This window comes from Adelges cooleyi, unplaced genomic scaffold (genome assembly GCF_023614345.1).
Source record: "Adelges cooleyi isolate 19-005CV unplaced genomic scaffold, UGA_ACOO_1.1 ACOO_flye_CR_arks_rails_tigmint_CR_PRNA_30, whole genome shotgun sequence".
In the NCBI taxonomy this organism is placed as follows: domain Eukaryota; kingdom Metazoa; phylum Arthropoda; class Insecta; order Hemiptera; family Adelgidae; genus Adelges; species Adelges cooleyi.
This window is the reverse complement of record NW_026095971.1, coordinates 6,575,257-6,595,005: the sequence shown is the minus strand read 5'-3', so window position 1 is coordinate 6,595,005 and position 19,749 is coordinate 6,575,257. Positions and strand designations below refer to the sequence as shown.

General features: G+C 32.2%; 2 protein-coding genes and 2 non-coding genes across 5 annotated transcripts in view; 3 read left to right on the top strand and 1 right to left on the bottom strand.

Annotated features, from left to right (window-relative positions):
- Window positions 1-250: 250 nt before the first annotated feature.
- LOC126839150 (39S ribosomal protein L14, mitochondrial) lies at window positions 251-1,031 on the bottom strand. The gene is made up of 2 exons (XM_050574231.1): window positions 840-1,031; window positions 251-754 (listed from the first exon to the last, which is right to left on the bottom strand). The coding sequence occupies exons 1-2, from the start codon at window positions 840-842 to the stop codon at window positions 332-334; spliced, it is 426 nt and encodes a 141-aa protein (XP_050430188.1). The 5' UTR covers window positions 843-1,031; the 3' UTR covers window positions 251-331.
- Window positions 1,032-1,174: 143 nt separating this feature from the next.
- LOC126837878 (CCR4-NOT transcription complex subunit 6-like) overlaps window positions 1,175-19,749 on the top strand; it is a 40,092-nt gene continuing 21,517 nt past the window's right edge. For both annotated transcript variants that reach the window (XM_050571836.1, XM_050571834.1), the window contains exons 1-5: window positions 1,175-1,328; window positions 1,644-1,711; window positions 1,771-1,925; window positions 1,984-2,170; window positions 2,229-2,404. In XM_050571836.1, coding sequence (XP_050427793.1) covers window positions 1,662-1,711; window positions 1,771-1,925; window positions 1,984-2,170; window positions 2,229-2,404 — 568 coding nt within the window. In that variant the 5' untranslated portion in view covers window positions 1,175-1,328; window positions 1,644-1,661. The remainder of the gene's footprint in view (window positions 1,329-1,643; window positions 1,712-1,770; window positions 1,926-1,983; window positions 2,171-2,228; window positions 2,405-19,749) is intronic.
- Window positions 2,562-2,641, top strand: Trnal-uag (transfer RNA leucine (anticodon UAG)). Its single transcript has one exon. It is a non-coding gene; the product is annotated as a tRNA-Leu (tRNA).
- Window positions 5,168-5,247, top strand: Trnal-uag (transfer RNA leucine (anticodon UAG)). Its single transcript has one exon. It is a non-coding gene; the product is annotated as a tRNA-Leu (tRNA).

Genomic DNA, 19,749 nt, shown 5'->3' with positions numbered 1-19,749 from the left:
AATTGCCATAAGACTTATTTAATATGGACTGTCAATTCCATGTTGAGCCGTAGATCAGTAAATTTTGACTAGGACACAAATACTGATTACAACCAAGCATAAGAAGAAAAATTTGCTAAGTTCTAGTGTTGGTAGAGGTTCAAAATGAGTAAGTAATCTTAAACAACTTGAAAGGGTATTAAGAATTAGAAATTACTAATTCCTTGTTGTATTATGTTAGTTTTAGGGCAGATAGTCAAAAAACTCAAAATACATTAAATAATCTTTTATTTTAACACTACAAAAACTTATACATATTTTGAAATCTATTTTAATTTTATATCGAAGACTATTATACATACGTAGAGGCAATAGCTAATAATTTTGTATAGTCAGCTCCTTTAGCAATAGTTTTTTCTTTTAAAATCGTTCTAAGCATTATTGGAATGGGAACATTAATTCGTGTGCCCAATGGTGTGCCATTGTCATCAATCAATACTATGTTGTTACTATCGAATCTAGGTATATTTGGTTTTTGTGTTTTAACACAGCCCACTATAATTGCTTTTACTTTTTCACCTTTGATTGCCACTAATACTTTATCTCCAATTGTGCCAATCCCTTTTTTATTATAAACATGAATACACCGGGGAGGTTTACCTTCAGCCATTGCTTGCTTACCGATTGTACTATTATCAACTACACGTAACCGTGTCAATTTCATAATGTGATTACTGATAGATGATGTGGAAAAAGCTCGAGCATAAACAGTCGTCTAAAAAATGTGCATTCGGTGGTTTTAATATTTATTTAAAAAGTATATAAGAATTGTAAATATCTGTATGATAAAATTCACTCACCATTTTAATTGAATGCACCGGTTTAAACTATTGAGTCACAGAGAGCACACTTTACTTTTGGGCTTGTTAAATACAATATGCCAAATAATATTAGCAACATCAAATGGCAATTTTTAATTTTTTTAGCCAATACGGGCATACCGCATTGCATAAAAATAACTTTTTAATAAATATTTTAATGATATGTTTAAATGATGATAGCAAGTGATAAGGGTCTGTGTACAAAACTGAAGTTTCCGTGGTCGTTTTTATGAGCGACGAAATTTTGATATCATAAGTATAGAGTTTTACTGGTCACACTGATAATATTCTTGTATCATGTTTTGTTTTTCGTTTCGTTTATTTAGCTGTCCGAGTTCTGTCAAATTCAGCTTAAATGTAGGTACATTTTTTGAACTTGATCTTGTGAATATTGTCCAGTCTTTTAAATCGACGTATTATCAAGATAAAAGATTACTAAATCTGGTCGTTGGGACGGTGCAAGTATAGGTAGTTAAAATTTTTTTGTACTACAATTTTATATTAAAATTTGTTTTATAAAATACTTGATTACAAAACAATAGAATTAATATCGATTCTTTTATATGATATTATTGCACATTATATTTTCACGATTAAGATGTTGTTTCACAACCAATGTTTAGATAGTGATTAATTCAATAACTTAGTGTTGTAAATATGCATTTCTTTGTATAGAATATTTCTACCATATTGACGTTTTTTGTATTGTGAATTACAAAAATTGAATAATTAAATGTTTTACTGTCATTATTTTATTTATAATCTTACGTGCGATGTTTCCAGGTTTTTGAAATTGATCAAATGAACGAGTCAACAGAAGAATGTTCTCCATTTAAGGACCGGAAAAAAAAGTAATTAATTACATTATATTGGCCTCAGTGTATATTATCTAGAACTGTATATTATTTAGAACACACATGTCGCTTAATGATAAAAAGCGATTGGCTCGAGAAAAGACTGAGCAGTATAATAGTAATGGTAGGCCATTACGGCAATATCATATGCTAACTGCAGAAGAAGTGAAACAAGGAAAAGAAACACATTGGGAATGTTTAGAAATTATTGGTGAGTTACTGAATTTGAGTTATTGGATTATTTAATAATATTTTTATTGAACTTATAGGTTGTGTTAAAAATCTTAGTCCATCATTATGGCATTTAACATCCTTGACCGGTCTTTATTTGAACGATAATCAATTGACACGACTACCACCTGACGTATCAATGCTAGTAAATTTACAATATCTTGACTTATCTGGAAATAAACTTCGTAGTTTACCTGCTGAACTTGGTGAACTAATAAGTCTTAGGTAAATACATAAACTACTTAAAATTTAAAGATGTATTAATCGAATATTACTTTTTCAGAGAATTACATTTGAGCTATAATATGTTAAGATCACTCCCTAATGAGGTAGGGCGTTTATTTCAACTACAAGTTTTGGGCCTAGCTGGTAATCCTCTATGTCAAGAACTAGCAAAAATTTACAGTGAACCAAATGGCACTCATAGATTACTCATGTTTTTGTTAAACTCTTTACGTGGTAAGTTTTCATTTAAAATATATAAATTATAGTATATACTATACAGTAAAGAATTTGCATCAAAATTGCTTAGTTTACAATTTTAAAAAAATTGATCGGGAACAATGACATAAAATAATGACTTAAATAACGGCATTTTAATGCCGGCAGTCATGACGGTAGCGTGGCCGAGTGGTCTAAGGCGCTGGTTTTAGGCACCAGTCCGAAAGGGCGTGGGTTCGAATCCCACCGCTGCCATATAATTTTTGCTTTTTTTCTTGACATTTTGATAATATTTCCGTGTTATCGTATTCCTATTTTTATTTTCTTTAACGTTTAAATTATAGTTATAATTATAATTATAAACGTATACTTGCATCAGATGTATTTTAAACAACAGTTCACACGCAAATTCTACTAGTCTAGTCTGATTTTTCCAACTCATATATACTGTGTATTACTAAAAAATGTTTTATATCCGAACTAGTTGTAGGTAATGAATTTCTATTACTTGTTACCGGGGAATATAATAAAATAAATATATTATGTCCACGGTATTCGTGTTTATCTGCCCTCGCGCTCTAAAAAGGTAAAATATTTTTTTAAAAAACGGCTGGTCGAGAAATAGAATTCCCGTTTCGGAAACCTTTGATATATATATATTATTTGATATTATTGTGCTGTTGCGTTCAATTGCTTTATATTTGGTTTTTCCATGCGTCTTACTTACATTACAAAATTTATTGGAAACAATGACATGATTTGAATACAAATCAATGAGGCATATTATAATTAAAGAAGATGTCATTTTATCACTCATTAAAATATGTAGAAAACATACTGCTACAAACAAATTAGATGTTCCTAGTAGTTTAATGATTATATATAAAAAAGCTCAACTAATTCCTACAAATTACTCCTATTTGACCTCGTACATTGTGATGGTATTTAAAATTTAAAATAGGTAATAATAATATATATTATTAGTATATATATAAAAGGCGCCCACAGTGCAGGCGCATGGCAGAGTAAGATAAGGCGGCAGTGTATCAACGCACGGTCGCTGGTTCGAATCTCAGCCACTGGCGGTTTGTTCCTTCGGGTGGGCAACTGTCTTGAGGAAAAAACGGCCACCTGCACTTCTCTCTGGGGCCAACTTGTTTGGTAGCATTAGGTCGGCAGTCAGCTCTAAGCCCAAAAATGCCAAATCTAAACTGTCTAAGCCCCGATTGGCGGAAATAACGGACGTTAAACATAAGAGAGAGAATATATATATATATATATATAAATAACCTTTTTTTAATTGATGAAAAAAGTTTTGTATATGATCACATTTAGCTAATAGTTAAACAAAATGTGCATAATAATTAAAGATAACCAGTAAAACATTGTTTAGGTTATATTTAATTTTAAAATCTAAAACCAGACTTCAGTAATGTTGGAGGTGACCAGAATATAATATTTGCTAGGTCTACTAAAAAGAAAATTAAAAAACTAAAATAAGCAAATTATTTTATTTCTTAATCAACAAACAAAGACCTAAAGTAAGAAGTAATTAAAACTTATTAAATGAAGTATGAAATTTTAGGGATAAAAATGTTTGATACCTATTCATTTAGTTGTATTATTAATTTATTGTATAATTAATAATAGATAACAATATCCTAATTTTTAAAATAAAAGTACTTTTTAAGAAAAAATTAATTTTTTTATGACTTTATGTGGGATTATTTATTTTTTCCTTAATTTAAAAATGTCATATTTAAATTAAAATATTTAATCGTTTAATATTGTTACAAATTACTATATTATTTTCAATTTCACATCATTGTTGGGCCGAAAAGTTCTCTTATATGCTAAACCCTGATTTCTTAGTAGACATGAAACCCTAACTATATTTTTATAGTAGGTAACACATTATAGGTTTTATTTTTCATTTATTCTAAAGTGATCGTACATAGATTTTGTCAATCTAGTGTGATATTGTCAACCTCAAAATTGTAACTTAGCCCATAGGTTTTTTTTGGCCCAACGAGGTTAATATATTATTTCAAGGTCTGATTTATAACCTCAGGTTACTGTTGGCCTTTAATTTTTTTTTAATAATTGTTTAACAATTTTCTTTTAGTATTTGATGAAGTTATTGGCATTGTTAATGTCAATAAGTTTAAAAAAAAATAAGTATTAGTAATTTCCAAATAAGGTAACTGTTAGTGTGCTATCAACTATTGAAACTTTAACGGTTAAATATTTATTTAATTAACTTTAAAAGTTCTCAATGTTTAAAATGTAGGACGTAAATTATTATCAATTTAAAAAGTAAATATAGTTTGAAAGTTACTAAGTACTTATTAGCACAAGTATACGTTCACCGCATAATACGCCAATTTCCAAAGTAAATTGGAGTCATCTGCAGTGACGTGTTAAGTACTAAGTATTTAATTTAATAAAGCTTTGAAATTTACCAAAAAAAGATAAAATGTTGAGTAGAAACTAGAAACTAGAAACTAACACATTACAATTATTTTCAAAGAGTATCTTATGTTAAATTATTCATTCTGTATTTGTACAAATTTTGTAGGTCCAGGTACATAATATATAAACATATATTTTATAAATGTATGGAAAAGATTCAAAGTGTTATAAGTATATAACGTGTGTTTAAGTTATTTAGTTAAAATATAATAATATTATATTATAGGATTTAATAATTTGTATTAAAAAGTAAAGGCTTTGCAGAACGTTGTTCTTAAATAACGGCATTTCGATGCCGGCAGTCATGAAGGTAGCGTGGCCGAGTGGTCTAAGGCGCTGGTTTTAGGCACCAGTCCGAAAGGGCGTGGGTTCGAATCCCACCGCTGCCATATAATTTTTTTGCTTTTTTTCTTGACGTTTTGATAATATTTCCGTGTTATCGTATTCTTATTTTTATTTTCTTTAACGTTTAAATTATAGTTATAATTATAATTATAAACGTATACTTGCATCAGATGTATTTTAAACAACAGTTCACACGCAAATTCTACTAGTCTAGTCTGATTTTTCCAACTCATATATACTGTGTATTACTAAAAAATGTTTTATATCCGAACTAGTTGTAGGTAATGAATTTCTATTACCCGTTACCGGGGAATATAATAAAATAATTATATTATGTCCTCGGTATACGTGTATTATCCGCCCTCGTGCTCTAAAAAGGTAAAATATTTTTTTAAAGAAACGGTCTGTCGAGAAGTAGATTTCCCGTGTCGGCAACCTTTGATATATATATATTATTATATTATTTGATATTATAGTGCTGTTGCGTTCAATTGCTTCATATTAGGTATTTTCATGCGTCTTACTTACACTACTAGAGGACCTACTTACCTGTTAGCGCGTTGGGTGTGTGTGTGCGGTTAATGAGCCGATACACCAACGTCGGGTCAATCCGTGACTTATCCGACGAAATGGGCGGTTTGTACAGGAATATAATAATAGGAGAACGGTCTGAAAAATGGAGTTATTGTCGTGTCTGTCTTGTACTTAAGTATAAATAAATTCTTCTCGGATATCGTTTAAATTTAAATCCGTTTAGTGTATGGCCGCAAAATGTTGACACCGCAATTGGTTAATAGCTAATGTGTTGCATCCTAAGTGTTTGTACAGCAAATCGTTAACTACCGAAATGATTCGACTTCCGAAAGTTTATACTTATTAATTCGTCTAGACGACATCGGTTATTCGAGACGAAATCACAGGTTTTAGGATTTTAGTATGAGAAGTATAAAATATTTCTATGCAAACAGATGTCAATTGGCATCCCTACGCTGACATCCATATACATATACGAATTAAAGTTCTGTTAAAATCAATTAAACACGCGTTTTAGTAATACCTTTATTTATGTGATATAAGCTGTGACTTCCAGTTTGTATATTATGTATCGTTGTAGTGACGTTGTTTAGTTGCTCTAATTTGTTTTTAACTATACTATTATTGGACCGGGTATGCTACAAATACTTAATCTGGTGTTATGGTGTTTGTGCTGTTCTGAAGTTTGACTATCAACATCCTTCGTGGCTTAAGTGGTTTTTTATAAGTTATAATATTTTGATAATACGCCTTTTTTCTTTGACAACTTACAATATTTCACATTTAACACAAGGACAAAAAACACTAATAATCCAATATTTACTATAGTATATGAGTGTTCATTTACCATATAGTAGTAACGTCGGTAATACAATTATTATCTACCACTATTATTGTTAATTGATTTACTACCAGTTTTCTGCCGACCATGGTTTCAAATTGGGTCCATTGATAATAAAATATAAAAGATGATGTGCACAAAAACAATTTAGAACAAAATATTACAGGAATTGATTATTGACTCCTTAGATAGACGTGTAATTATCGACTAATTAGTGTTTTTCCGTATTTTAATCTCGATTTTTACCAAAATGTTAATGGTAATGTTTGCGTTTTCTTAGTACGTTTTTGTTTTTACGAGTTTAATGTAAGTATAGTATTAGCACTGCTTTACCATAATAATACGTTTGCAGTGTGACACGCGCTTGTACGAACCGTCATAATTATAGTAGTTATATCGTGTATCGTAAACTTTCTCAAATATGATTGAAGCGAATAAAAAACACAACAAGTAATGTTTTCTCGATTTACGCCGCTGCCGGTCTTTTCTGTCTCGCGCAACGGTGGGGCGAACAGGTGTTTCTCGTCTGGCCATACCGCGCTGTTTACTAGTTACTACTCACTACTGTTGTCAGTCCGTGTTTTGATACGCGCGACGGACGGTTGCCGCGGTGTTGTTTAGTTTTGTGGTGGTCGTCGTATCGTTATCGAGTAAATATCGTAGTGACAAGTGTTGTCGTGGGCGCAACAGTAGTGTACGCGCACACACATGTGCTGCGACGGCGAGTTCGCGAAATGAACAGGGGCCCTACCGTCGCCCAGACGCCGCTACTACCCGTCGAACGTTACGCGGGAAATTGTCTAATCAAGCCGCCAACGACTTACTACGGAAATGCCACCATTGTGGAGCCGTCACGGTGCCGTTATGACGCCTCTGCTGGGTACCGTCCCTTGGCTCAGCAACAACAGCCGCCGCCTCCGCCTTACCATCATTACAGACTGCAGGATTGGTACAACCGGACGCCGTACTGGCACTCGGGGTGCGGTCCTCTGACCGAGAAGGCCAACTTTGCGGCGCACAAGCACGGGGCGCCCCTGATACAGGCGTCCCCGGTGGCCACGGGCAAGTATAGAGGTGGCGGTCCGAAAAAGTACTCGAAAAAGGCGCCAGAACAGCCTAAGAAAAACGACGCTAGCGATGAGAGTTCGGGTACCGCGTCGGAGAACAGTTTGCCCAGGATAATCAAGCCGAGGAAGCGCAGAAAGAAAGAACGAAAACCACAGCCGCAACAGAATATTGCAGTTGTGTCCGCGGCTACTACTGCTACAGTCACCGTTTCTGTAGATTCCGATGAACAAGATGAAATGCAGGATCAGCGGCAGCAGCAACAACACCAACACAAACTTCAACAACATAAAAAAGAAGCGGTACAAATACAGACGCCGTTCGACACGATTAGGCTGTCGGCCGACATTAAAGCAGTTAGCCTAGAAGATGTATCCACGTGTCAGTGTGCTTGTTGTGATCCGGTAGGCAACGTATGGGACGTAGGGCGACGGTGTTTTTCGCCCTCGTTGACCCGCCCGGAACCAGCCAGAAGGAGTTGGAGCGAACCGTTTCCTAAGGCTGAGCCCGTCAACAAACAGGATACGGTTAGGGTGAGGACGCACAGCCTGGAAGTATCGTCGGAAATAGTCACCTCGCACAATGGTCACAGGGATATTGAAATTAAATTTTTCACCATGCCCATTTGTCAATGAACGAAAGTAAAAAACAACGTTTTTTTCGACTAGTTACTTTTTTCTCAAATTATTTATCTTGTTATTAGCGTGTGTGTGTGTGTGTGCGCATTTCGGTTTAACATTTTACATTATAATTTTTTTCTTTTTTATACGGCTTATTGTCTGGAATGTTTGTGTAGTTTCAAAGTGTATTTAATCGGGTCTAATGGTAAACATTCGTTTGTCTTGGATAACTCGACTATCATGTACAAACCATTGTACAAAACACCACGAGATTATTACTATTATTCATACATTTTAACTCGTTTATTAGTGGTCTCAAAATTATTATAATTATCACAAGATAATATTATGGTTTTTAATTAACAATTGTTGAGGTATTTCCCGCCGTCAAATCGTTCCTAAATGCATTACGGATCGATTTACTTTCTACTAGAATATTAATATTAATAAACTTTATAATCTAGATATTATTATAATATTTTAATGTTTTAGAATTTCGTTTTTTTTCGCTACTTGCATTATTTTTAATTGTATTATCTTTTGTGTACAGTAAACATTTTAATATAATGTATTTGTTGTTGAAACATAATGGCGTGAAACGCGAGCTGTATGTAGTATATAAAATATCATTCCGGCGATAATCATTAGTACGACTACTGGAGAATTTAATTTTATAAAAATGGTTCAAATATCTAACCTATTATCTGAATAGAGTCAACTCGTTTAATTAGAAACCGTGTACAAATTCTGGGGTTGTTCGTTTTTGCCAAGAGTCCCGCCGCGGCGTGTTACATATTTAGTGTATACTGTACATGCTCTTGATATTAAATTCGCCATGACATATTAACAGTTGTATTATTGATTAGAGTACGAGCGGATGTCTTCTTTTAGCTATTATTATTAAAATTTTTACTGATTGCTTGTATACTATATATTATATTGTTAATAATTTTATTCGAAATACGTTATGTATTCATTCGGGTATTTTTTAGAATATTTACAATAAATACATTATATATATATATATATATATATATATATATATATGTATATATATATATTGTACCGTATTATGTTTCTAAGGGTATTAAGGTGTATGACTATCTTATTTTAATCAATTTATTATTTGTATTATTATTATTATTATTTTCATCATTATTTATTATTAGATATTAATAATTATTATTGTACACACATTAATATCATAAAACGTACCTATCGCGCTTATTTCTACAGAGATTTTTTTTATTTTTTATTATGATATATTGTACCCTTTCTAAGCATTTTATTGTGATTATTATTATTATTATTATTATTATTATTATTTTGCAATCGTCATGTAACGTTAATACTGTGTATTTTACATTTGCCGTTGTGTATATGTGTATGTTAAAGCACACCAAGTTGTTTTATACCAATGTAAAAACAATTGTAAAAGTTTACAAGAATGGATAAATTTTAAATAAAATTGAAAAAAACCATTCGATAAAACAGCACGTGTTTGGTTAATTTTACTTCAGACCTAATAATTCTTGGATTTTTTGATGAAGAAACAGAAATACAAGTAAAGAAATGTATTCTTTCTTTTACCCTGATGTTACTGTAGCCGTGTGTAATCGATTGACCTATAACTTAAGTTTTTGCGTTTGTGTGTGTGCACGCTTACAGAAAACCAAACCTGTAAACAGTACTTGGCGTTTCCCCCATCCACGATTCGGTTGATTTTTTTTGCTCTGCAAGAATATCTACACTTTATATCCAAGGTTTTTGTTGTTATTATTGTTATTTTTTTATTTTACCTTATGCTAGTTACATTTTTGTTTAATATCGAAGAGGGTAACGGATCGTATGGACGTCATGATATTTCTTTGTATGTCGTTAAAAAAAAACTATTCTAATTCGGGTGTACAAGTAACTAGTCAATAATAAGCCCAGCAGAGTATTATCGCTAAAACGTGCTGCTAGACTAGACGATTACAAAATTAAAATTTTAAGTTAAAAAATTGATTCTAATTTTAATTCATGAACATTTGAAAGCTTTTATAACTTTTAATCGCTTGAGAACTTAATTTGTTTCTTTATATAATATTAATTCATTAGGTGATTTAATCGAATTTATATTTGAACGTTTAAAATATTTCTGATAAGTCTAGTTAGATTCAAAAACAAATTTATTACAGGCTATTTAAGCTGAAGCGTTTTAATTTTGATATAATTTATTTCAGAGGTTTATTATTATAGAAGTAATTTTAAGTAATATATGAAAGTTTTACAAGTAATAGGTAGATATAAAATAAGACAATCAATAATATGTAAATTTAAACTGGTAGTTCTTTGTTTAGCTACTTACCGATTTGTATTTTAAGTGTAATTATTTTTTATTTTTATTTTGAAGGAAGGTCGCTAGTCGAAGTTATGTATGTATGTTTTAAATTTAACTGCACCTGATTAAGTGTTTGTGGGTGGCCCAGCGAATTTATCTTCTTTAGATACTCAAAAAAATTAATCGCTATGCAGAATAATTATCTGCTGTTATAGATCACTACTATAATAATAATTATTAATATATATATTATTATTTTTATATGTGGTCGAGTGAACTTGATATTGATAATTGTTTTAGCGTACCTATGTACTATAATATTACCCGGGAAGTTCAATAGACACTAGGAGATTTCTGTCGTCTACCTACGGCGCGGCGGTTCTTTATGTTATCTTACCAAGTGCCAAGAACGTAGATTACAATCTATACTTTCATTATAAATGGATGAATAAAATAGTTTTCATTTTGGACGTCTTCCAAACTTTGTATAAACGCGGTATAGGCAGTCTGGCCGTAACCAGACTGAGGATTGCCCGTTATCCATTGATTCATCAACAATTACAATGTCATGTACTCGAATAATTTTAGACTCCGGGTTTCAAACTTTGTTCTAGCCATCATCGATCATAATACAAAGATATTAGTATTGATAAAATACACAAAACGTACTTGATGAATTTATCAAATTACATTTGCTCTTAGTATTAATATCTATTGTCTGGTTTGTGTTTTGTAAAATTATTTTTACATTAAATAGTAACAATATAATTTAAGTGATGATTTCAGATTAATAATAATTATTAATAAAATTAATTAATTGACGATCGTTTAGCTACTATTAATTTGGTCACCTCTAGTTATAAAAATAAAATAAATCCTATCCCAGGCCCCAGCGATATATACCTACCTACTGCGACGTTCTTTATTGTTTTTATTTGAAATTCAAATCCAATCGGTGCGCTTGTGCAACATGCACATGTCAACAATTTCGTGTCGCATTTTGCATTGTATTTGTGCAGTGTATGTATACACAGTTTTATTTGCCTACGTGCATGCGCTGCAGAATATTACATATATTGTAATGTATAGCAATTTATCGGCGCCGCCGCACCGTCCAAACATAAATTAGTGAATTAATTTTTATTTTTTGTTAGTATCTGATATTTTATTTGCATGTATTGCTAATTTTTTATGGTATGCTAAGCGTAAGAGAATTCACATTTTTTTCGTCGTCAGTTTAATGATTAATATATTGAACATATTAAATTGCATTTTTTTTTATTAAAGAAATGGGATGAGACAAATTGACCATCAAACTGATGGCGTGTTTTAATGGGTATCTTTAGTGTGTGTATTTTCACTTTGTAATTTTCAAACCCTATTTCATCTGCTGGTAATTTTTCGTATTATTAGTTAAGAAATAATATGCACCGTCTGCCGTTGGTAATCGTAGCGATGACACGGCAACAGGTGGTGTACCGACAATATATGGTTTTTGTTGGTATAAAAAAATATATACCTTTAAACCTATTTTTAACGTTGATGTGGAAAAAGTTTATTTTATGTGAAACAAAAGACAACTCCCGTTGGGCGCGTTACGCTTAATATGCTTGTGGCATTAGTGATTGGTGAGAAAAAAGAGAGGGTTGTATTCAGAATATCGTGTTTGAGGATTAAGACCGGTTGAGGGTAAGAGCGTAAAAAATTGTAAAAAATCGTAAAAACCTGTTTTCACGGTAGAGGGGTAGTTTTCAGTCGCTGCCTTTATATATTCTTTTGGGATGAACATTTTAATTTATTACTATTCCTTTTGAACGGGTTGATACGTGCATACATAATGTACACTTATTGTTATTAATTCTTTTCTTTTAGTTATATTGCTTACATTTTTAATTATAATAACGATTTAAATGCCCATCGTTAAATAAATTGCCAATTGAGATAATACAAAAATATAATATATCTACAACATAGGTTTAATTTTATACAAAAGTCCGTGATTATAAACCCACTACTAATATAAGCACAACTTAAAAAGAAAATTGTATGATGGTCATTTTTATGTACAGATATATTTGGCTTTTGTTGGCTGTTTCGGTATTGAAGTACTTAAGTCCTGCAAGATGATTGACGCGACGTCTTTCCATACGCTTTGTTAATCTTTAATTCATTGGTATGTTTTGTATTTCTGAATCGTCGGTCGTTGCTTAAACAGTATCAAAGTAGTTGTATTTCATTCTACATTTGCATTATTTTCTTGGAGAAATCTGACTATGATGGATAATAATAATTTTGAAGGTTTCTGCTTGCACGGTAGGCTCCCAAGGGTACTAATAATACAAGAGACACGAGAATACGTCGTTAATCGTTTATTCGTAATTTATTATCGTACATCTTATTTAGCATCTAACGTTGCTATATCAACTATTCCAACTAATGTAATATTTTGGTTCTTCGCGACCGATCAACAAGACCACAGTAGCAAGTAGCAATATAAAAAATATAGCCGTTTATGTCCACAATAACTTATTTTTTTGTTCGGATCAAACTAAACATCGCCAATACGGTTCTAAACTCTAAAGGTAGTCGTCATAAATCGTGATGGTATCTAATTAATGTTAGTTATACACATAATTACTTGTATAGATACATCTCAATGAATATATATATATATTTGAAAAGAACACTTCGATATGAACAACTGAGGCCTTATAATAAAAAAGTAAACGACTCGTTCTAGACGGCAAAGGCACATTTAGGTCGCCTTTGATGTCGGTGTTCCCGTAACGTCTTTTCATCATAATCACGGGGCATTGGACGCGACTCGACTAATTGTGTTTCCTTTTTTGTCGTTCACGACCATTTTGGCCTTCTTGTCGTATTGGCTGGTTCTGGATTGAGCTTTCAATACATAGATACGTTGGCCGAACAGTGATTTTCGTTTTAGGTAAAGACCTTGAAAACATAATAGCAAAACGCATGTATAATGTGCCATTGCGGTATTCATGTACCGTGTTTTTTTTTTGTCATCATCATTGCCATATAGTTATATTTTGCTAAAACACGTGTTGGAAACCACGGAGGACGTATACTATTTTGTTGTTTGTGGCGATTCGTAAAAAAATTACAACAAAACAGACGAGGGAAAAAATATATAACGAAATCGGTATGAAGGTTGATCACGTATATTTTGTTAGACGCGGTGACTGTAGAGATTGTGTGTCCACTAAATTCAAACAAAAGCTCTTTTTTCTGAAGCTGTCTTTCTCCTTTATCACGTTTTCCTCCTCTTGTTACTTCTACCGCGTGCCTCTAATCCATAACCAACATCATCTATATTATTATGGATTCCTATCAGTAGCGGTAATAATGTGTGAAAATAGCCGGTATGTTACCGCGTGTGCTCACCAACACCGTCAACCGTAGTATTTCGTATTTTAATCCATTGGCGACCTCTGCGCCAGTGTTCAAGGTCGATCGCTGGCGGTTACCCGTAACAAAACACGGGCAATCGAGCACTCCCATTGTTTAAATTAGAACTTTGTATATAATATATACGTGTGTGTATTGTGTATACACGACTACGCCATGATACGCGTACAAGATAACAATGTGAACGGGTGCCGCCACGCTGTTGATGAGCGAGGATGACGTAAACCTTGTGTGTGTATCCAATGCGAATACTTATTATTATTATTATTATTATCATCATCATCATCATCATTATCATTATCGTCATGTGGTCACATGTGGTGAAGCTGTATGTAGTAAGAACTGGTGTAGTAGATACCGTGTGATGGTGGCAAAGGGAGGTTGATTGTGAACATCATAAAGCGTTGTTCCGATGAGCAAAGAAAATGCGACGGAGATAATAGTATTAGCTCCGATGGCGACCTTGAGCGACGACAAAAATATTGTTGTTGAGATATGGACACGCTTACATAAATTTCTGGTATTTCGCATTAAAAAAAAAAATGTGGCGGCAATAGATGATGGGTTAATTTTTTTTTAAGGACCATTGCCCAGAAAAAAACTTAAGGAACGCAGAAAATATAAGATTTGGGTGATCTATCAAATCGACGGTATCCGTTCTACAGTTACGCACGCTTGTACTAACTGATGGCATGTCATAAAATTGTATATTTACATGGTCCATTAAGGGTCAACTCTTGAAATCTATATATGAACATTTTCATCCCTAACCAAGTTAATTTCGCATCCCTTATTTCATCGCGTACGGATTGAATCATTATTTTTAGTTGGCCATAAATTGATACCGTCGTGGTGCTGGACGTTCAGGCGATTTGCGTGAACTCTGTGAAAAATCTACGTTAGTTCATGGTAAACACGTGTGCGAAACCTATTAGATCATTCGATCTTACAAATCGTTTTTCTGTTTATGCCCTAACTCTAAAAATAAGTGTATATAATATGTATGGATTGTGCCAGCTTTGTTTTGATCGGGTTATCTTGAACATAAAAAAATACGCGTACGAGTAGCTTGTCATCACAGATATTGTATGCTCTCTTATTCTCGATTTCACTGTACATATTATTTGTTGGGCCTAGAGAATGGACTGTGAATGTCATATACGTAACAGCAGCTACATTGGTTGTCGGAAAAGACGGAACAATAATAAGTAACGTGTATTATATTAGTTTTGTTATTGTTGTTATGTTCTCCGGATGCACGAGAATGGCCTGTAACCCGAGTACCTCAATGTCACAGCATATCCTGTGTTGTCCAGCTATGACGGTCAAATTATTGAACCGTGTTTCGGTAGAAATTTTGTAGAGAGAGAGGGAGAGTGTGTGTCATTTAATCTCATTTCTCGAACTTAAAATTCTAGAACAAAAACACCCGTTTGTTCAATAAAATTCGTGACTTAATGCTGCTAAGGATGTTGTGTAACACATAATGTCTAAAGTAGGTATGGGGCCCAAAAACATCAAATCTTCACAATCAACTAGACTTAAAAAATAGTAGAATCTATCTTTTTTGTTTATTTATCTAGTTTTTATAACTTCTTTTTTTATAGAGTAAAAAGGCAAAATGTTAACCATTTGTAGTAAATATTAGTACGATTTATAAAAAATAATCAATACAATTTAGTTTTAAGAGAACATTTTAAGAGGCTGTCACTGAGGCCGTTTTTCATGTGTTTTCGGGGGATTTCAAGAAAAACTTTAAAATGCTACTACTTGGCCGAATTGAATGATTTTTTTTTGGTAAAAATATGAATTTAAAATCAAAATGTTTATGCATTACAAAATTAAATAAAAATTGTTTATTATTTAAAAAAATATATATTTGTACTTTACATTTGTCCAATTTGTTTAAAATTGCCCTTAACTACTAATAGTGATTTTGTTTGTTAATGTAGCTACTAAAATAAAACATTTTATATTTTTATTAAACTTTTGTTTGATTTTAAAAATATTTTCAATTTATCTTGAAGCCAGTTACTAGTAGTAACTTACCGGGGCTGCATACATTTTCCTCCAACAATAAAAAAAAGTATATTAGTGTCAGAGCGGTATATGGGTTATAAAAGTAATGATGAAAACGGTTCATGCTAATCTGTAGTTATAGTGTTAGAAATTAGTTTAAAAGTTTAAAATAAAAAAATTAACGCAGAAAAACTTTTTGAACTACTATAAATATTATTTTAAAAGTAGTTTTGAAACAATTAAAAAAATAAAAAATCTTATGACTTCTATTATTGTTGAGGTTAATGATGTGTTTCATATTGTTTTTATGCCACCTTTATTACCTTTATAACTGAAGTTTTTGTTAAAATAAAATAATTAGTTTTGTATGTACAATTTATGCAGTCGGTAAGAAATAATAAAAAAAACACACGTTTTTATAAAATTCAAAGTATATTATAAATTCAAACTATTAAGGTTTATTATTTTAGTCCTTTAAGTATTCAAGAATCCGTTTATTGAAAATGATTCAGCGAACTACGCACAAAGTTTGGTCTTTGTAGTTTAAGCAGTTCAGACATATATTCAACGTGTTTAATACTTGATTTTAATTCTTTATGAGATGATTGATACTAGTGACCAGTTTTACAGCTATGTTTATTAATAGGTATATCATTTATTTATGTTAAAAAAGTATTTGGGGAGGTTACTCACACGTACAAATGACGTTCGGACTCATAAGTCCTTTAAAACTTCTCATTTTTTTACGAACATAATTAATATTTGTCTGTCTTAAGAGTACAACGCATGTTAAAATACGCTCGTGGGCAGGATTTGAATATTTATTACATTGCGGTGGAAGAATGTTCCTTTATAAAAAATCTCAGCGCCTAGATCTTATAAGTTAAAAGGAAACTTTAATTATTAAAGAAACAATAAATTCTTAACACAGTTTTACTCTGTATGCATTGTACGGATCAACCGAAGTAGTAATATTGTGTGTCTGTTCTGAAATTTACACCTATCCAGTAATCTCGTACATTATTCTAATCGCTCGGATACCTTATGGCCTATGGGTTTCCTGATTGACTGTTGTTATGATGACCTATGTTATTGTTCGTTTAACGTTCTTTTTGTGGTATTCCGTATCAAGTTAAAGATTTCGTACCGTGCACGAGGAAATTCAGTCACAGCGGTGTAAATGATTAAATTATTTACTCCCTTTTTTATTTCTCTAACTAATGTTTATATATATTTTTTTTTTACAAGTTTCTATTTATATCTATTTTTAACATAATATATATGGTTTATCTAACCAGATATTTTGTTATATTGTCATGTTTTCGGTTACATTTTACATTGATATTATTACTATTTACTTTTTTGGACATTATTGTTCTGAATAGAAAAAAATGTGTTTGTAAACATATTTTTCCTTTTTTTACCTAGTTTTTGTATTTACACATTCATGGCCTTGAATTGTTTTTCGTTAGTTTTAACTAGTTTTTTGTATATTATAATACATAAATATATATATATATATATATATAAGCTATATTTTAAACGTAAGCATTAATAGCTCTATAATGACAGTTGTAACTGTTTAAATGTCCACAAATAATAAGAAAATTATACAAACAAACAATTTCGAAATTCTTATTATCGTTACAAATAATGAATGTTAATCTTATTATTAATGGACTGTATTTACGTTTTGTTATATACCTAATAATATATATATATATATACCTAACTAATAGAACGGTTCTCGATTACACGTTAGTAGACCTCTCAATTAGTCCGCCCCCTCGCGGTAATCAATTATTAAGAGGTTGTAAGTTGTTGCAAGTTGTTGTTGATGAAACAAATGTCTCGTAGAATCTAGACTGACGTTCCTCTATAATAATATATTACTATTATTATGTTTTCATTGTAGTGTTTGAAAAGGCCCATATTTATTTTACGTGTATTTCCAACGCTCGTTGCAGTAAGCAGTTTGGGTTTGGTCAACTGACAAGTATTTCGGTGAACTATACATTTGATATTTGTTTGATGTTTCGGCAAAAAACCAATATATCAACTTTACTCCGTAAATATCGTTTTATACAAACATTTTTTTCTCTTCAACATGCGCGGAACATGTGCTTCCAATTTTTTCTCTTATAACTGACTTGATCGGTAGTTAGTCTTGAGACTTTAGTATTTACTACCGCTAAGTCTATGAGGTCGTTCGTGTGTTTTGAACAATTTATATACATTGTTTATAACGATAAGAAACGGGGTGTAGTATTGTCGTGGGTGTCTGTTGATCCTACGGTGGCGAAGGGAAAAGAAAAAATCGTAAGTGGAGTACTGTCGAAAACCTTAGCTAACTCAAAACTCGTATTGTTCATAGTCGCCATAGTCGGTATTGTACTGTCGACAGCGGTAGAACGAACTGGGCCAAGTGGTCTGTGAGGTGGCGGCCCAATTCGTCAGCGAACCGTAAAAACCATTGGCACCGTCCTCTAGCGTAGACACTTTGCTCGATCAACCTCTCATCGTCGTCCGAAGACTCCGTGCGGTACTGCAGTGTATTGTGTGGGGGCCTCTGTGTTTGCGTCTTCCGGACGGGTTGACCGTGAACCTCCTTAAAATATGTTTAATCGTCATGTGAAGGAACCCAGTCCGCATGGAAACAATGGTCCGTCCCATAAACGGCATCATTGTTATTGTTTAATGACTTTTTATCTATCGAAAAATGCAAGCTTGGCCCGGATACACTCATAATACTAATAACATACCGACACGGCATCGGCACTCTAGACTCATTATATACTTAACAAAGATTATTGATGTTTATATAGTATTAAATAATTTCGATGATTAATAAACATTAACTTGTTTCTTTTTTTTGGTATTAAATCCGATTTCGGTGTACATAATATAACAATATTGTTTAAATTCGAATGACTCTCGTGTTCGCAGTAATAGTTTTCTAAATAATAGTATTATCAGATTACTCTTGATTTTAGATGCGTTGTGTTTTAACTAAACTAAATTGATGTTGTTCTAGGGAAATCACTTCGATAGTTTCAGACGTTAGTTCGTTTTTTTAATAACCCGTAGTTTATAGTTCCTGAAATAAAAAGTGATACATGGGAACCTGAAAAAATCTTCTTCATCATCGCGAAATTGGTTTTAAAATTTCTCTAGTATTTTATACATTCGCCATAATAACCAAAGATCTGGATTTTAGAAGTCTCTATAAATTGATGACTCTGCCGATTCTTGTTTCCAATTAGTCTGCATTTCTCGATTTTAACTTAAGCACAGTCAACTTCCTTCTCACGTTTTTCACGTATCTCTCAATGACTCTTTGTTCTGCATTTGCCACGATGGAACCGAATGCGATTTCTTCCGTTATATATTTTACGGATGACCTTCATCTCATTTATTTTGTCTTTCACAAATCACAAAACTGTCGTATCCGAACTGGCTGTAACATTTACCCAAGCTACCTTGATCTGCTAAAAAAGTTTTATTCTTAATTCTTACTTAAATCGTCTCCTTATGCTTTTATTAAGTCATTTTTAGAATTTTTATGAGATTATTATTAATCAGCAAGTTAATTGTTTAATTAGTAAGTTAAAACAACTAGCGTTGCGTCGGAAATAGTTTATAGAGAGTTTCTCTCTGATGCCAGATTGTTGCAGGATGCAGCTGTTATAACGAGTGGGATTATAAAATTTGT